At 38.2% G+C, this 15,872-nt stretch overlaps 2 protein-coding genes across 9 annotated transcripts in view; one reads left to right on the top strand and one right to left on the bottom strand.

The window, feature by feature from the left end:
* Window positions 1-4,216, bottom strand: part of lrmp (lymphoid-restricted membrane protein) — a 29,725-nt gene extending 25,509 nt beyond the window's left edge. For 4 of the 8 annotated variants that reach the window (XM_019253303.2, XM_019253305.2, XM_019253304.2 and 1 more), the window contains exons 1-3: window positions 4,046-4,214; window positions 2,557-3,323; window positions 830-940 (exon numbers count right to left, since the gene is read on the bottom strand). In XM_019253303.2, the coding sequence (XP_019108848.2) occupies window positions 830-940; window positions 2,557-3,265 (820 nt within the window). In that variant the 5' untranslated portion in view covers window positions 3,266-3,323; window positions 4,046-4,214. Of the gene's footprint in view, window positions 1-829; window positions 941-2,556; window positions 3,324-4,045 lie in introns of all 8 variants that reach the window. The other 4 variants (XM_019253300.2, XM_019253302.2, XM_019253301.2 and 1 more) reach the window with 2 other exon arrangements.
* On the top strand, window positions 4,083-10,413 carry bcat1 (branched chain amino-acid transaminase 1, cytosolic). The gene is made up of 7 exons (XM_027272451.1): window positions 4,083-4,130; window positions 7,585-7,779; window positions 9,317-9,424; window positions 9,554-9,671; window positions 9,763-9,944; window positions 10,028-10,100; window positions 10,307-10,413. The coding sequence occupies exons 1-7, from the start codon at window positions 4,083-4,085 to the stop codon at window positions 10,411-10,413; spliced, it is 831 nt and encodes a 276-aa protein (XP_027128252.1).
* The last annotated feature ends 5,459 nt before the right edge of the window (window positions 10,414-15,872 follow it).

The following is a 15,872-nucleotide window of genomic DNA, read 5'->3' as shown; positions in this document are numbered from 1 at the left end:
GTAACCATAGTGACTAACTTTTTTTTTTTTTGCACTTGGTTTCACACATTTCTCAAAGCTGACTTCACTTTGTTGTCTAAAACCCTTCAGCCTTTGCACAGTTACCACAAGAGGAGTCTAAGCTGCAGTACAAATACTTCTCTCACTGAAACTCAACCACCACTAGAAATGTTCCGCATACTATTTTATCATATCGTATACAACATAACACAATCCACAGAAATAGTCTGATTAAAACATTTTCAGAATCGAATAAAGTTCAATCAGACCAATCATGGCTAAATCCCATTTTAGTTGAAGACCTAAGCAATTATTTTTCATAGCAATACTATTGAAAGGATTTTACATAATCACAGATCCAAAGAGGAAAGAAGTTCATAGAAAGAAAGAAAAAAGACGTATTACCTCAACAACACAAATGGACAAAAGAGACTTGGAGTCTTGTATGGAATCAGATCCAAAGATGAAAGTAAAAGCTCAAAAATGATAATCTTCAAAAATTACCACCTCCATAGATTTCATACCCCACACCCCTCCACACAAAATGATTCACGCAAGTAAACCATTCAAAATGTTGCGAAAACACGGATGTCTCTGAACACTTGGAGAAAATTTGTATTGCCAATGCTAGAAGGCACAAGAGACAAGGCTGATATTGTGTGACTGTGGGAAGCTGAGGGGATTACTTCTACACAGAAAAACACAGTATCATACTATACACAAGGACAACTTATAATGCATCTCTAGGCTGCTGGATTTAGCTTGCAGGAAGACTGAAAAGCATGACCAAGTCATTAATAAGCGCATGAGCGGGTTCGTGTGGGCGTACCTCGGCGCTGGGTGTCGCAGGCATGGAAGATGGTGTCGAGCAGATTCTCCTCACAGATGAGACTGATTTCAGCCATATTTTCCTTCCTGTTTTCAGAGGCCAGTGAGGTTCCTGAACGAATATGCAACACACACACACCAGAGTGTTTTGAGTTGTGTAGCAAAGGAAACACAAGATACATGCTCCTTCAGGCACAGCAACAACTGTAACAGTGTGATGGCCTGATACACTATCCATTTCAAAGTTACATAAGGCAAGTTAGTTTGGGGCTACAACTACAAATGATCTGCCGATTCCCCCATTAGCGCTTGTTCTTCCCACTCAACCACTCGTCGTGGGAGAATACAAACTCATCCCTCAGTGTTATGAGGTAAATTCATTAAATTAAAACTGAAATTCCCATTAAAAATATGGAACATGTAAGCACAAAGGTTTTGAACTAGAATTTGACACATAATATAGGTTTGTATCAATTATGAACTTTTAAAAAAGGGAATTGGAAAAAAAAGGATCTCAGGGGCCATATTCATGAAGCTTTCTAGTCCAAAGATGTGATGAATAGTGTTGAAAGTCTAGGAAAATTTTAAGAATTTCACCTTCAAGTTAAGAATACATCCTGTACAGAGTATCTTAGCCTTTAAGAGAGCACCCAAGATGAATAACTGTTAGGAGTAAGGAGATGGACTTTTAAGAGGCGTAAGAGTTTCTTAAGCACAGAGAAAATGGTTTAAAGACAAAGCGATATGAGAAGTACTCTTTAAACCCTGAATAACTTGGTTCATGAAACCAAAGTTGTTTCTCTGGGGGTAAACAGACTGGAATATAGGCACTGCAAGTTTTCTAAGCCTTCATTCCCAATTGTTAGTTTGCATTACAAGTACATATTTTCATTTTATAAAGTAGCTGCATTCTCACTTTTCTTCTTCTCATTATTATTGTTTTGCAAGTTAAACTTAACTTAGAAATAAAAACTTTATTTTGAAGAAATCAAACATCCTCCTAAGAAGCAAACCTAAAACTGGGGCCATAGAGCTCCCTAGTACAAAGAGTTGCTCCTGAAATTCTAAGAAAACTCCTAAAAAGGTAGCATTTTCTTAAAGTTATGACTATATCCTGATAACGATATTCAGACAGCATTGTAGCCCTGAAGACAGTGCCTGTTAGGAGTGGGGAGGAAGAGGCTTAAGGAAACAGTGGAAAAACAAACGCTGAATGACAGGGAGTTCATGAAATAGTACAGATTAGATCATGTCATTAGAGATGCGCACTCTCCCACCCGACACAGTAAGACTATAATGCCAGAAATGAAATTAATCATAACACTAAGATATTTTGGAAACATGCAATAATGCAGTGTGATGATGACGATGATTGATGCCTGTCTATAAGCATCAAGAGTTCATCTCATTTTCGATGGATGTGCACACCTTGGAGGCTCACAAAAGGGCATACATGGACATTAATTTCCATTAATATATGACAAGTATGAGCATGTAAAAAGGCTACAAAAGTAGGCTTAAATAGTATTCATGAGTGGATGGAGTATACAAAAATAAAAAACAAAAACAGAAAAACTCCATCAGCTGATGAAGACCATGAGATGTGTCTGAAACTACAGTCTCATGCTCAAGGATGAACTTTTACATTAAATCCATTTTGTGTTCGCTATAGGTGTGCTGCTCCATAAACCTGCAAATCTCAGCTGGCCAGCAGCAACTCCTCCCTACCTCCATCTCCCATGGACAGTCTTTTCACAACCAGAGCCGGGTAGGGCAGCTCACACTCGGTTGAGTTCCCCACATCCGCTGAGCAGAAGTTGAGGTTGTAGGAAAGGGTGCTGTGGTTCGGGGTGAAGGTACGAGACATAGGTGGGCTCCTGCTCGGCCTCTCGCTCTCGGGCTGAACCGACTGGGGTCCTCGGGTGAATGTAAAGTAAGGGGAGTCTTTGGACTGACCTGTGGGTGTTGAACAATACCTCTGCCATTTCTTAACTTGTCTCAAATCACTCCCATCAGCACCTCTCCTCTCTCCCAGGGTGCTAGTGACAGTGTATGTGACGTTAGATGGTATGGAGGGATTGCATGTTGGGGTGGAAGGGGTGAATAGCGGAACAGAGGCACCTAGGTTGCTTCTCTGGGAACCAGCAGAGCTCGGCATACCCATCCCCATCCCCTTCCCCTTCTCTTTCCCTTTCTCCTTTGCTTTCTCCTTCCCCCTCTCCCCCTCGTCTCTGTGGAGAGCCCCTTTCTTCAGGATGGCCTCCAGGTTGTGCCTGAGGCCACACTGTGGGCTGTCGTAACTGGTGGAGGAGAGTTTGGGAATCTGAAACGGTGAATTGGGCTCCCGGTCACCGCGCCATTGAATGGTCTGCAGTTTGCGGCAGATGCTGTCCACGGGATTGTGGCGACGATTCGACTGGGGCGTGTAGTAGTCCATGCTGCTGCTGATGGCAGGGCTGCAGTGCTGGATTCCTGGCTAGAGGAGAGGCTGAAGTCTGAGAACAAGAGAAGAAAAGCAGAAAATATTTTTGTTTTATGCAAAACTGGTCAAATGGAGACTGATATTCTACTGGTAGATGACCAACACTGCATAGCACTACAAAATGATGCACTGGATAATTGGCAGTCAGTCTGTGTAGGACTGTTTTTGCTGGTTATTCCAAGATTGAGTGGTTGTCATAGGCATGAGAACTTGTGTGATAGACTTGGATAGATGGGGGTATCACAATATAACCTCCCCAAAACTACCTAACTAAATTTAAATAAGTTGAAGAGAAGTCACTATACATACAAACATGTCCACAAGGTTTCAAATGTTAAATTCTGGCTTCTTAGTGCATGAACATGAAAGCATATGTGTCCAAATTTCAAAGCATCGCCTACTTAGCCTCCAGGTGTGCAACCGAGCCAATTAATTCAAGTGCTTACGCATTAAACACAAAACAGTAAATATCTCATTTCCTCCACCTCGCTGCAGTTTTAAATGAAACTATTAATGCGTTTAATTTATTGAATAACCGACTCGCTATCAAAATTAGCAAAAACAAAATGCGTTTAAAGATTTCGGCCAAAGATAAGCACACGAACATTTCAAACATTTTTCTCGTCAGCTCACATTCACGTCAATACAAACATGCACCTGACCACCAATGTCTAAAATAAGCCACCTTCTGTTTGCCAGCAGGATATGAATTTTTTTTTTTTTTTTTTACGTTACCTTGTAAAGCTTTGTATGAACAAATATCCACGACGAAATGTTTGGACAACTGTCCTGTCTCACACGGAGAAGCACGCGCACACAGGTAAGCGTGAAGCTGAGCTCGCGGGACAGAAAGAGTTAAACACAGTGGGTGTTCACGAGTGTAAAAATGAGTCAGCACCGCCCCCACGCGGCCTGAAGACGACACAGCACCCAACATGACCGCCTTCAATGTTATGTTTAAGTTTTCCAACGTATACATAAATACTCCTCACACACATAGAAAGTTGATTTAGCAGTGATAAAATAAATTCAATACAACATTTAATTAAATTTATATTCTAAGAATGTCCAAAAAATCATACCAGTTCATTCTCTACTGTAGGCTACAGCTCAGTTTCACCACGTCATGTTTGATAAAATATTAGGTAGGCTCATTTGAATGCTTGCTGTCATGACAACACAGTGATGGGACTGGTTTCAGCCTGATCAACAACTGAGCAATTCAGCTTGGAGGAACTATCACAGCAAACTTTGTGTCAGACGTCTCTCCTGCTCTGAAGGTAACTACAATATGAGACTATTAAATTATGTGTGTGGATTTTAGAGATAATTATTGTGACTGAGGTTGTGGCAGTAAGCGTACACAATATTTACTGGTGTTTTTTTTTTGTGTGTTTTGTTACATAAACCTATTTGAAACTTATATGTTAATGATTATCATGCAGTTTCTGCTTTTGGTCTGTATGTAATGCCATATGTAGCTCGTGATGGTATATATATATAATATATATATATATAATATATATATATATATATATATTATATTAATGCTATCCAAGATGTATTCCTGTTTAACACGGCATTAAAAATCATATCACACAATATAGTTTTCATGATACAATATGATGTTAAACACATGGTTCAACTATGGTTGTGTGTGTGTGTGAGTTCAATGGAAAGAAATTTGGTGTTTATTGCTGTAAGCTGGCTCTACAGGATATTTCATGCAGGTGATATGCCACTCTTCCTGTCACATTTCTCTTTAGCAAATTTTAATGTCATGTCTGTGTTGTTAAAATTGTCAGATTTCTTTCAGAAAGGCAGCTACATCTCCACCACCTCGGTGACTGACACTCCTAAGCTTTAAGGTATTGAAACTAGCTATTTAAGTGTGTCGTGGCTGTTTGGTTGTAGAATGTGCACCATGCTCAACTCACTGTCTATATAGCATATGACTACCAATATAACAGGTTACAACTTCATAATAATAATAATATATAATAAAAACTGTAAGTTTTCAAAGTCACTTTTTAGTGTCTGTTCTACAACTAGTCTACTCCTCACCACACACTCACACACAGAAAGTTCCATGTTGCAGTGATAGTAGATAATAAAATAAAAAGAAAACAAACAAAGACAAGAAATCTTTTCCTATTGTGTTCAATTTGTAAGAATGTCCAAACAGTTAGTCATAGATAGATAGATATGCTTTATTTATCCCAAGCTGTGAAATTACAGGCATATCATAGCAGCTCAGTGTACACCACCTCAGGGGTGATGAAATGTTAATTAGGTTCAACGTTTAAGCGTTTGGTGTCATGACTACACAGCAATGAGGCTGGTTTCAACCCGATCAAGAATTAAGGGACTTAGTGGGGAGGATTTATGAAAGTGCACACCCAGTTAAAATTTCATCACAGCAATCTTAGGGCCAGACGTCTTTCCTACTCTAAAGGTAATTACTACTACTAATATAGACTATTAGATTACGTATACAGTATGTGTGTGAATTTTGGGAATAAAATTGGTGATGAAAGTTGTGTTTTAAACGAATAGTAAGTGTGCACAATATTAATAGCCTGTATCAAAACAGGTAGATTTACAGTTTTTTGTTTGTTTGTTTGTTTGTTTTTTTGGGGTACATAGACTTGAAAAATATGAAATGTCATGTATATAATCTATCAGAGGACCTATTTCTGTATAGCCTGAGTTAAAAGGGGATCTAATCAAGTATACAATTTAGGTTTCATTATACAATGTGATGTTAAATACAATTATTGATAGGTTTCATTATACAATGTGATGTTAAATACAATTATTGATAGGGTGTGGCTGGAAATCAGTCATAGAAATAGAGCTGTAAGACACTGACACTGACTCAAGTTTGCAGGGTGTTGTTATAAGAAAATATTTTATATGTTGATTCAATGAATAATGTAAAGTGAGAAAAGAGATCTGGTCTTTCTTGTTCAAAGCAGACTCTACAAGATCAGCTGGCCATAACCTACCTTCCTGTCATACCACATCTTTGTGTAAAATGATTAATATTCTGTAAGTTTGCATTTGAAGTCTATATTCACTGTTTTGTTACATTTCTTCAAATATCTCTCATTTAAGCAGTTACATCTCTACCATTCCAATGGCTGACACTCCAAGCTTTAAAGGCCAATAAAGGCATGTCAGACATATAGTTCAGGGGCACCTACCCTCAGTAGCTGCTGCAGCTGTAGCATCTTGATGATTCCTTGACTTCCTGACACTCAAAAATTCCCAGTTTTGCTCCACTTAGAAGATACTCCAGCCCTGCTTCTTGTCCTCATTTTGTCATTAGCAGCAGGCCTTGAGAAAGGCCTTGAGACCCACAGTCGTTCAACAGTGTTCTTTTGTTACAACAAAACACACAAAAAACAATCCAATTGATATTCCAATGCTTGAAAATGTGCAGTCAAGCTGAGCAGGGCTGATTTAACTCTCGACTTGTCCATGTTGTTGCCATTTTTTGGGGTTAGGACACGACCACTGTCCACTCTTGTATTTGTCCACCTCTTCTTCCTGGTGTAGCCCGCTCAGGAGAATCCACTTTCCTCAGCTCACGCTAAGTAGCTGGAGCTTTGCTTGTTTTCTGACCCTGAACACCTGAGCAGTAGACAGCAGGCTCAGGTAGAGATTAGGGTGGACATTTGAAGACGCACACACACACACACACAGATGCACACTCACATGGCTGAGTGTTGGTTTTGGTTTAAGAGTGTAAGTAAACAGTGGCAAAGAACACAACCTTTAAATGAAGAAAAATGAAATGTTGAAACAGCAAATACATTAATATATATATGGGCATTTGACGTAACAGAGATAATCAGAGATGAATATAAAAATACACTAGAAAAAATACATGCTTCGACTACTTCCATATGGTGTTGTACACTTTCCAGTACCGTAATCTGGGATTATAGCGCAAGCAACTTTCTGCACAAGGAGGGAGGGGATGAAGAGCCAGTCTAATCCGAGCCAACTGGAACAGAACTAACTGAATCCCAGACGAGAAAGAGGGTTTTCTTTCAAATAAGGATCACATAACTCTGTCTTACAGAACAGCAGGCAGGGACAGCACTTGTTCTTGAAGAAGATGACACATATTGCTCAACCTGCTGTTACTGTTGTAAATGCAGTATGAGGACAGAATAGACTCTAAATGGGGTGGTTGAGAGAGACAGCTTCAAGTATCTTTGTATTTCCTCTGACTTCTGCTGTTCTGTTCTGTCCTTTTTAACCAGGCAGCTGACCTGGTTATCCAGCTGTCCTCCACTCCAAAGGCCAAACCGGATGTGTCCAACTTCAGGACCGTCTTCACTGACCACATGCTGACCATAGACTGGAATGCAGTTGATGGCTGGCAGGCTCCGCTTATCAAGCCTTTTAGAAACCTGTCACTTCACCCATCCAGTTCGTCACTACACTACGGTGTACAGGTACAGGGCTTTGTCAGGAGACTGTCTTTGCGTTCTTATGGCAAAAATGGAATAAATATGAAGAGAAACATGCTTGATTTTTTATTTTATTTTTTTAAATATAAATTAGAATAGGTGTTTAACATAATACCACGTTTTACCAAACACATAATGGATGTTTAAATACACAGAAACCAAACAAAACCAAAGAAACAAGGAAAATGATTTTTGGTAATATTGATATCACAGTCCAGTAGCTATTTACTATTCCAGTTCGGTAAGAAATTATACACAAACACAGAAGAACCCAGCTATTTAACTGTCTATTTTGATTCAACTGACAGACCTTCATTTTGTAAAATAGACATGTAATGCATTGTTTTATGGGCCTTTCCTAATCATTTCTTTGTTTAATTAGTGTGGATGCCCAGAGGGCAATATTATTATTATTATTATTTTTCTACCACGCCGTGCTTCTACTCCCACAAATCTTGTCCTACAACCAGATGCAGCTCATTCATGACATGTGTGCTATTACTTTTCTAAGTTCTACTATTAATACTGTACAAATTAGTCAACATTTTCTACAATAATTTAATGCCTTGGAAAATCACGCGCTGCTCTAATTAGGGCCCAGCAGATGGCGCCATTGCTTTGCAACCTCATGCCTGTACTCAAGGGCCACAGGGAGTACTAAGATCACACTTTGTTAGAATATTCTACAAGTTCATACAATATTTCACAATATCCTACAATTCCATCTTTTCATACAAACTTCCATACATTTCAGCTAATCTCACACTCTGCTTTAATATCCTAAAGATTCATACAATATTTCACAATATTCTACAATTCTCACTTGTTAATAATTGAAATAGCATTTCCATTCTATCCCTGGTTCAAACAGCAATATACATAACATGTAATACATAACATTAAAATAACATATACATGTTAAAAGTATAAATAAAGTATAAATATGGCAAATATAGCAGTATAAACATAATGAACAGTATAAATATTGAAAATATAGAAAGATTACTCAACTTTGTTACAATATTGTACAAATTCATACAATTTAAAAAAAAATACCCTACAATTCTATCTTTCCATACAAATTTCCACAGATGCATCGGGCATTTCAGTAGAGGGCATCCACACCGTATTTCCGCAGGAAATGCAATTTTTCTAGTTTAGTTTGTAAACCTTTGGAGGAATCCCCTTGGTAGAACTGATCCATTTAAATAAAATCTGAAGAAAATATAACTGATCATTCAACAAGCACAGAATGGGTATTGGTGGTACTGAACTCATCAATTCAGTATTTCTCAAAATTATTGCTTCAGTATGACCCTGATCTCAACCCTATGGTTAAAATAAATAAGTATGTGATGATAACACATTATTATACAGAGTATTTCAAGAGCCCTTTAACCATCTAACAAGAAAATAGAAGTAGTTGAAAGTAAGATTGCGTTACTGTGTGTGTTACTGTTCTTTTTTGTATGTTTTGGATTAGCTTCTCTTCTCTTCTCTTCTCTTCTCTTCTTCTCACCAGCTCATTAAAGGGTTGAAGGCGTGTCGTGGGGATGATGGCCGACCTCTCTTCAGACCGATGCTCAACATGAACCGAATGTCCAACTCTGTTAAGAGGGCTTGTCTACCTGTAAACTGTAACTTCAGCTATAACTTCATCTAAGTCATCTGATAGTTCATCTAAATGTGATAGCTACCCTCCAGTCTTTTCTTGTTCTCCTGCTTAACCTCCCCTCTCCATATCTTTCCCCTTCTCCAGGCCTTTGATCAGTCAGAGTTGCTGGAGTGTATCAGGCAACTCGTAGAGGTTGACCAGGACTGGGTTTCTCACTCAGACTCAGCAAATCTGTACATCAGACCAAAATTTATTGCCATTGATATAAGAAGGATTGAGTCCTAGTGCAATAATTTTGACACATAATTAAATCAAATTTAAAATGCATTTCTGTGTTTTTATGTGTACATGGTAGCCCACTCTGGGTTTGAAGAAGCCTACCTATGCCTTGCTGTATGTGATCTTGTGTCAAGTGGGCCCTTACTTCAACAATCAGAGACTGTCCATGTGGGCCGACCTGAAGTACACACGGGCCTGGAAAGGAGGAACTGGAGACTGCAAGATGGGAGGGTGCGTAGTCAAACACTGTATGCATGTTCTAATTTGTATTCACTGTTAATAAATAATGTTCTATTTTGGTTTGATATCCATGTTGTTTCTGACAAGAAATGATTGAAGTTTTATAAGCTGTACCAGATAAGTGAGGCAGGAACCATGAATATCTTCCTGCACTGGATCAATGAGGATGGAGGTTTGTCACAGTACCAGAACTCCACTTGATCAATTATGGGATAGGTATACAGTATACAGTACGGTTGCGGTGCAGAGAATAGTTTTACCCTTGGGAAAATGTTTTACAACAGTGACATCTACTGGCCGAACAAAAACACTACAACAGTTTGCCTTAGCTTTGAAGTTTTGTTTTTATTCTACTTATGAATTATTCTTTTTTTTTAGAAGAGGAACTTGCAACTCCACCTCTGGATGGTATCATACTACCCGGTGTAACCATTCTGTCTATCTCTCTCTGTTCACTTCAATATAAGGCAAAGCCTAATATATGAAGTTATATAGTATTTTATTTCAAGTGAATATTTAATGGGTTAGATTATCTCTGACTATTTAACAATGACTGTCAAAGTGGACTGCAGCAGGATTTATATTCTGTTTCAAGAATGATTTTTGTCAAAGATATTTTTCCCTCTTTTCACTCACATCTTACAGTAAATGACGTAGTGAACTCTCCACGGATAAGCAGATTTCATTATCCTAAGTTAGAGCTAGGCCTGCTGTCTATGCTTAACTAAGCTACATGGCTGCTTGCTGTAGTCTTTAGCTTCATTAACTTAAAGGAAGTTGAGCTTTTGCATCTAGAGCCGCCGTGTATTTCAGTTGCACTGTAGAAAATTAGTGCTATCTCTATTTGATTAAAAAAAATTATATGAAAGAAGTACATTTTAATACAAAGCAGTTATCTATGAATAGTTTTAAAACTTTTAGAAACTTAGTTTGATGAATATAGCTTGTGGTCTCTTGTGACCACATGGACAGTTTTCACCTTTAGAAGGTTGTCAGAACCCTGTGGCTTCTGGTTTTAATATCATAATATAGTGTACTTACTATTCTCTGTGTTCTTGTAATTTCTATTGTAAACATGAAGATTACCATAGCCCATAAAAATATTAAATTGTGTGTTTTTGTGTGTTTCAGGACTTGCATATGCCCTGTCAGGATAAAAACTCACAGTTGACTTCACGGATAGCAAAAGAACTCACAGACATACAGGTTGGTGGATGCACAGACACACACACACACACACACATCACACAGATGTTTTGCCATAGCTTAGTAACAGCTGGTTGAGCATCTGTGTTCTTTACACTCCTGTCACCCTCAGGACTCTATTTTCTATGTAGTAATAAGGTTACTTTGAATAAAGCTTTCAGTGATGTGATTGTAGGAGAAAATATTGAACAGCATCCTACAAAATAAAAGGTGGGAGTGCGTGCAGCAGCATGACACTAAATGACAACGCCTAAAACATGACAGCCTTGTTAGTTAATGTTTACAGTATGAACCAACAGTAAGCAGGCTTTACTGAAAAAAGACAAATAAAAAGGAATGTTCGCTAAACTGAAAATATGCTCGATGAAATGCAAGAACAAATATTCCCTCAAAATATTAACTTATCATAATTATATTACATGGCTGTTATCTGAGTGGTTATTATGTAACGCAATGAGATAAAAGCATTAAGTTGTTGTTTTATGAGCAAACCCCCATTGGTCCTTATTTATTGTATGCACACTGCATGCATTATCTTGCCTGTAAGGACTTAATAAGTGAAATATCTTATTAGGCAATAAGTAATGACTTGGTAATATCGTACTCGGCGTACAAACACGCCACCTCTCCAGTCTACGTAGCACTGCAGGTTTAAACAGATTCATAATGTTTGTTGCTGAAGGCTTGATTTGTGTTAATGAGCGTGTTATGTATCACTGACTTTCTGTTATTGTGTCGTGTAATGGGCCTGTTATTAGTTGGGGTATGAGCTTGAATGTAATCCTTATTTTCTCTCTTGTGCTGGGAGAGCACATCCTCATGTGGTTGAGTTCACAATCAGACAAAAAAAAAGGTTTAGGTATAACATATACCAAATCTTAATTTTGCAAAACTGCAGCCTCATTTAAGGTTTGCTTGTCTTTCAATGCAAGTTGCCAAGAAAAATCAGTTGTGCATGACTTGCCTGAGTGCCTCTTTGCTTTCAGCGTTGAAACAGGGATTTTAATTGTCATGCTGAAGAAACAGGGGTCTTGATGTCAAAAGTTACAATAAATGACAATATAAACCATATTCCTATCTGGACACACAGACACACAATGCAAAACCTTTTCCATATACCTTTATGTCACTGGCAACATACTAGAGGTTAAGCTAAAACACAATAATCTTTAGGGAAGTGATCTCTGTCACTAAACTTCAGCCAAATCTGAAACCTTTTACAACACTTTGTTCACAAACACACATAGGTGAAAACCTAACAAATTTACTTGAGGACGTTTTTTAGCTCATGTCTTTGTACTGTGCTGAAAAGATGTGTTCGGTACATAATACCAACACGTACAAACAAATCATTCAATGCCGCATGCAGTTGTTTGTTGAGATATTTGTCTGAGTAACTAAAAATCAACTAAGTACATTTATGTTCACATTTAATTACTGTACTTAAGTACAGTTTTGAAGATTTTGATTAAATGTTACTTTATACTTGGCTGGGAACCACTACACTAAAACACTTAACTGTATATAAAATACAAAACACCACCTTGCTCATGCATTGGTGCTTCGGTATTAATATTTAACAATATCAAATGAGGATATACAATATAAAAGGGTCATTTTCTGTAGAATGAGTACTTACACTTTTGACACTTGACACAGGACATTCTGCCGAAGATACTTTTAGTGAAGTAGGATTTTTATACAGGACTATTTTTACACTATTGTATTAGTATCTTGAGTAAAACATCTGACTACTTCTTCTGTGGCTGCCAGGAATCCACGACTGAAGTGAAGTCAGGCATGGCCTTTCACTTAAGCGTTCTGGATAGTGATGTGATCATAAAAGATGAGCAAACTACATACGATTTGTGATTTTAACTTTAAATTAAGCTGAACAAAATGATTTTTATCTGCAGAGAGATTTGGCATGTCTTTGACTTACTAGTGTTTTCACAAATAATCCTGAATCGGGCAGAATTAAAGGTCAGTGTGTCTCCTGGCTTAGTTGTTTTTATGACAAGCTGATTATGATTCATAAACTTTTTGTTTTGTGCTGAAATGCCATGCAGGCTTCGGCCTTTGTATTACATTTTCTCCTAAATGTCCTCTAAACACTTTGCTTAGCTCATGTGGCTTGTCTCTTCAACTTCTGATGTTTCTTTTATTTTCCTTTGTCTTTCTTTCACTCTGCATCTGTTTTGTCTTGTCTTGCTGGTCAGTCTGGGGCAGTCGATTACCATATCAGCTCTCTCCATCATTCAGGCCTTTTATGCATGCATAGTGTGTGTTATGAATGTGTTGACCACATCTTTATATCTTAGGACGTCCCCCTGCATCAACAGTGCTTCAGAGAAAGAGAGACAGCTGCCAGGCCTAATGGTTGAGTGTGGAGAGTTGGAGATAGGGGCAAGACAAACTCCTGAATTCTCTCATTAAGCTCGCTGTAATTGCACAAACCCAATTATTGCCTCAGCCTTTTGTGATCTTCAAAGACAAGATGCTGCAAATGAAGCCTCGAACAAGTGGGAGAAGAGGAGGAGGAAGATTTGGTGGTGGTGTGAGGGTGGGGGAGACGGGGCGGCAGTGAAGCTTAATGAACAATAAAATCGACAAAACGCTGGAAAACGCTGCGCTCCTTCCACGGCGCTGTTAAATCTGTTGACATTTCATTTGGAGGGAAGCAGTGCAGTGTTATCCCCCCACACACACTCCTCCTCCCGCCCCTCTTGAAGACAACATTGTGCAACAAACAAACGAGTGGTCTGAGGCAGCAGATGAAAGATGGGTTTGCTAAGTCGCCCTGCTGTTCCTCTTTCAAGTTAATTAGAAATCACATTCTTTTGTTTCCCCTTCGCAGGCGTTTATTTACTTTCTCACTTCGACCATTAGAACAAATTTGCAACATGAGACACAAATAATTGGATTTGTCTCCTCGGCTGTCACGGATTGGGGAACATTTTGTTTTGATTTTTATTATAGTTCCCTCTCTCTCTGTTGTGTTGCGTTCTGTTGGTGGCTGAGTTTGCAGATTTGCTTACGGATATTTGATTTCTTTTTTTGATTTGTGTTTTGCTCGCAATTAAGCGGTGCGGCGGGCGAGAAGAAGTTTAAGTGACATGAGATTTTTCTTTTCTTTTTTTTTACTCTTTTGTAACCTTTTCATGACTTTTGTTCACTTACAGTACGGACGCAAACCCAGCGACTGGACCATTCTGCTCTAGCACTGATGAAGAAGCCTGCAACACACATATGCATGATGACCAGTGTGTGCACAAGCAGGACCTACTATTATGCAACAACCAAAAACATACTGTACATGTAGATTAATAAGGGTACAACATATGTGCAATATTTGTAGTCTAGCTGCAATATGCTGGAGAACAGCTCTGCGGCGAGTGTCACTTCACTTTACGTCCTTTTAAATTTAAATTAATGGCAAACACACAAGTGTCCAAAATAATTAACAAAAGTAGGCTAATATCTCATGCAATACTGCACAATAAGTTACAGTAATTATGACTTACTCTGCTATTTCATTTGCCAACCAACTTCCAGGATAGATGTTACAAACATATGCATGAGTTACAAAGAATTCTATATCACTTGTGTAAGAGTTACAAAGTAGTTACAAGGGCACTTGAGTTTTAGAGCGAACTGTGGTTTAGAGAGATGAAACAAAGACAGTTTTTCAGTAGTTTTATACTAATATATCATAATCTTTCCAACTCTCCTAAACACATGGGATTGCTGCCATTACCATTAAGTAAGTACATCGAACATGTATAATATAAATCCATAAGTAAAATACGCTAGTTTGTTTACTACTAACATTCCTTAGTCCATCTTATGTTGTGTTTATGTGAATGGGGTCTTGTCAGTGTTCGGTCAAAGGATCACAGAGCAATGGTGCCTAATTTTTAATACTTTTATTTATTTTATTTTTTTGACAGAAAGCAAACAGCACAGTATATCAAATATCAATATCCGTAAACACTAATCCTCATCAGGGTTACATTTGGGCTGGAACCTATCCCAGCTGGCATTGGGCATTCATGCTCTCATTCACACAATGTAGAGTCAGCAATTAATCTGTTAAGTGTATGTCTTTGGACTGTGGGAGGAAGAAGGAGTTCTCACAGAGAACCCACACAGACATGGGGAGAACATGGTTCATAACAGCCATAATCTACAATATCAATTTTCACATTCAGGATTACAGAGGTTACGGTATTTTATATTAAAGTAACACACCAACCTCAGTTCTGAAATTGACAAATATCTTCTCAATTTTGCATTGCATGAATCTTTCTTCAGTCTTCATAGAAAGGTCAGTCTTTCCATCTAATGGATCTCCTTGATGATTTAAATCAAATTATCTGCTGGAGGTGGATCGATTTGTAACCATTTACGGGGTGAATTCTTTTTTTTTCTGCTACAGTTATTATTTTCAGAAGATATCTGTCAGTTCCTGTTATTCTTTCTGGTAGGTCACCCAAGTTTGTGAGTGTCACACATTAAAAGGGAATCCGATAATATGCTGCATGATTTTCCAAATACATGTCCAAAACAACTATCTTTTGGCAGCGCCAAAAAATGTCATAGTGGTTCGCCCCATCGTCCCCACATTTTCAGTTATGTAGGACTGTCTGTGCGTGTTTAACACTGGTGTTTCTTACTGTAAACATACCACAAGAAATGTTCAGCTGATCATTGCACATTTCCACTCATTTAAAGGACT

Source organism: Larimichthys crocea, chromosome XX (assembly GCF_000972845.2).
Source record: "Larimichthys crocea isolate SSNF chromosome XX, L_crocea_2.0, whole genome shotgun sequence".
In the NCBI taxonomy this organism is placed as follows: domain Eukaryota; kingdom Metazoa; phylum Chordata; class Actinopteri; family Sciaenidae; genus Larimichthys; species Larimichthys crocea.
Note: the sequence above shows the minus strand (reverse complement) of the source record. Positions and strands in the feature narration are given on the sequence as shown.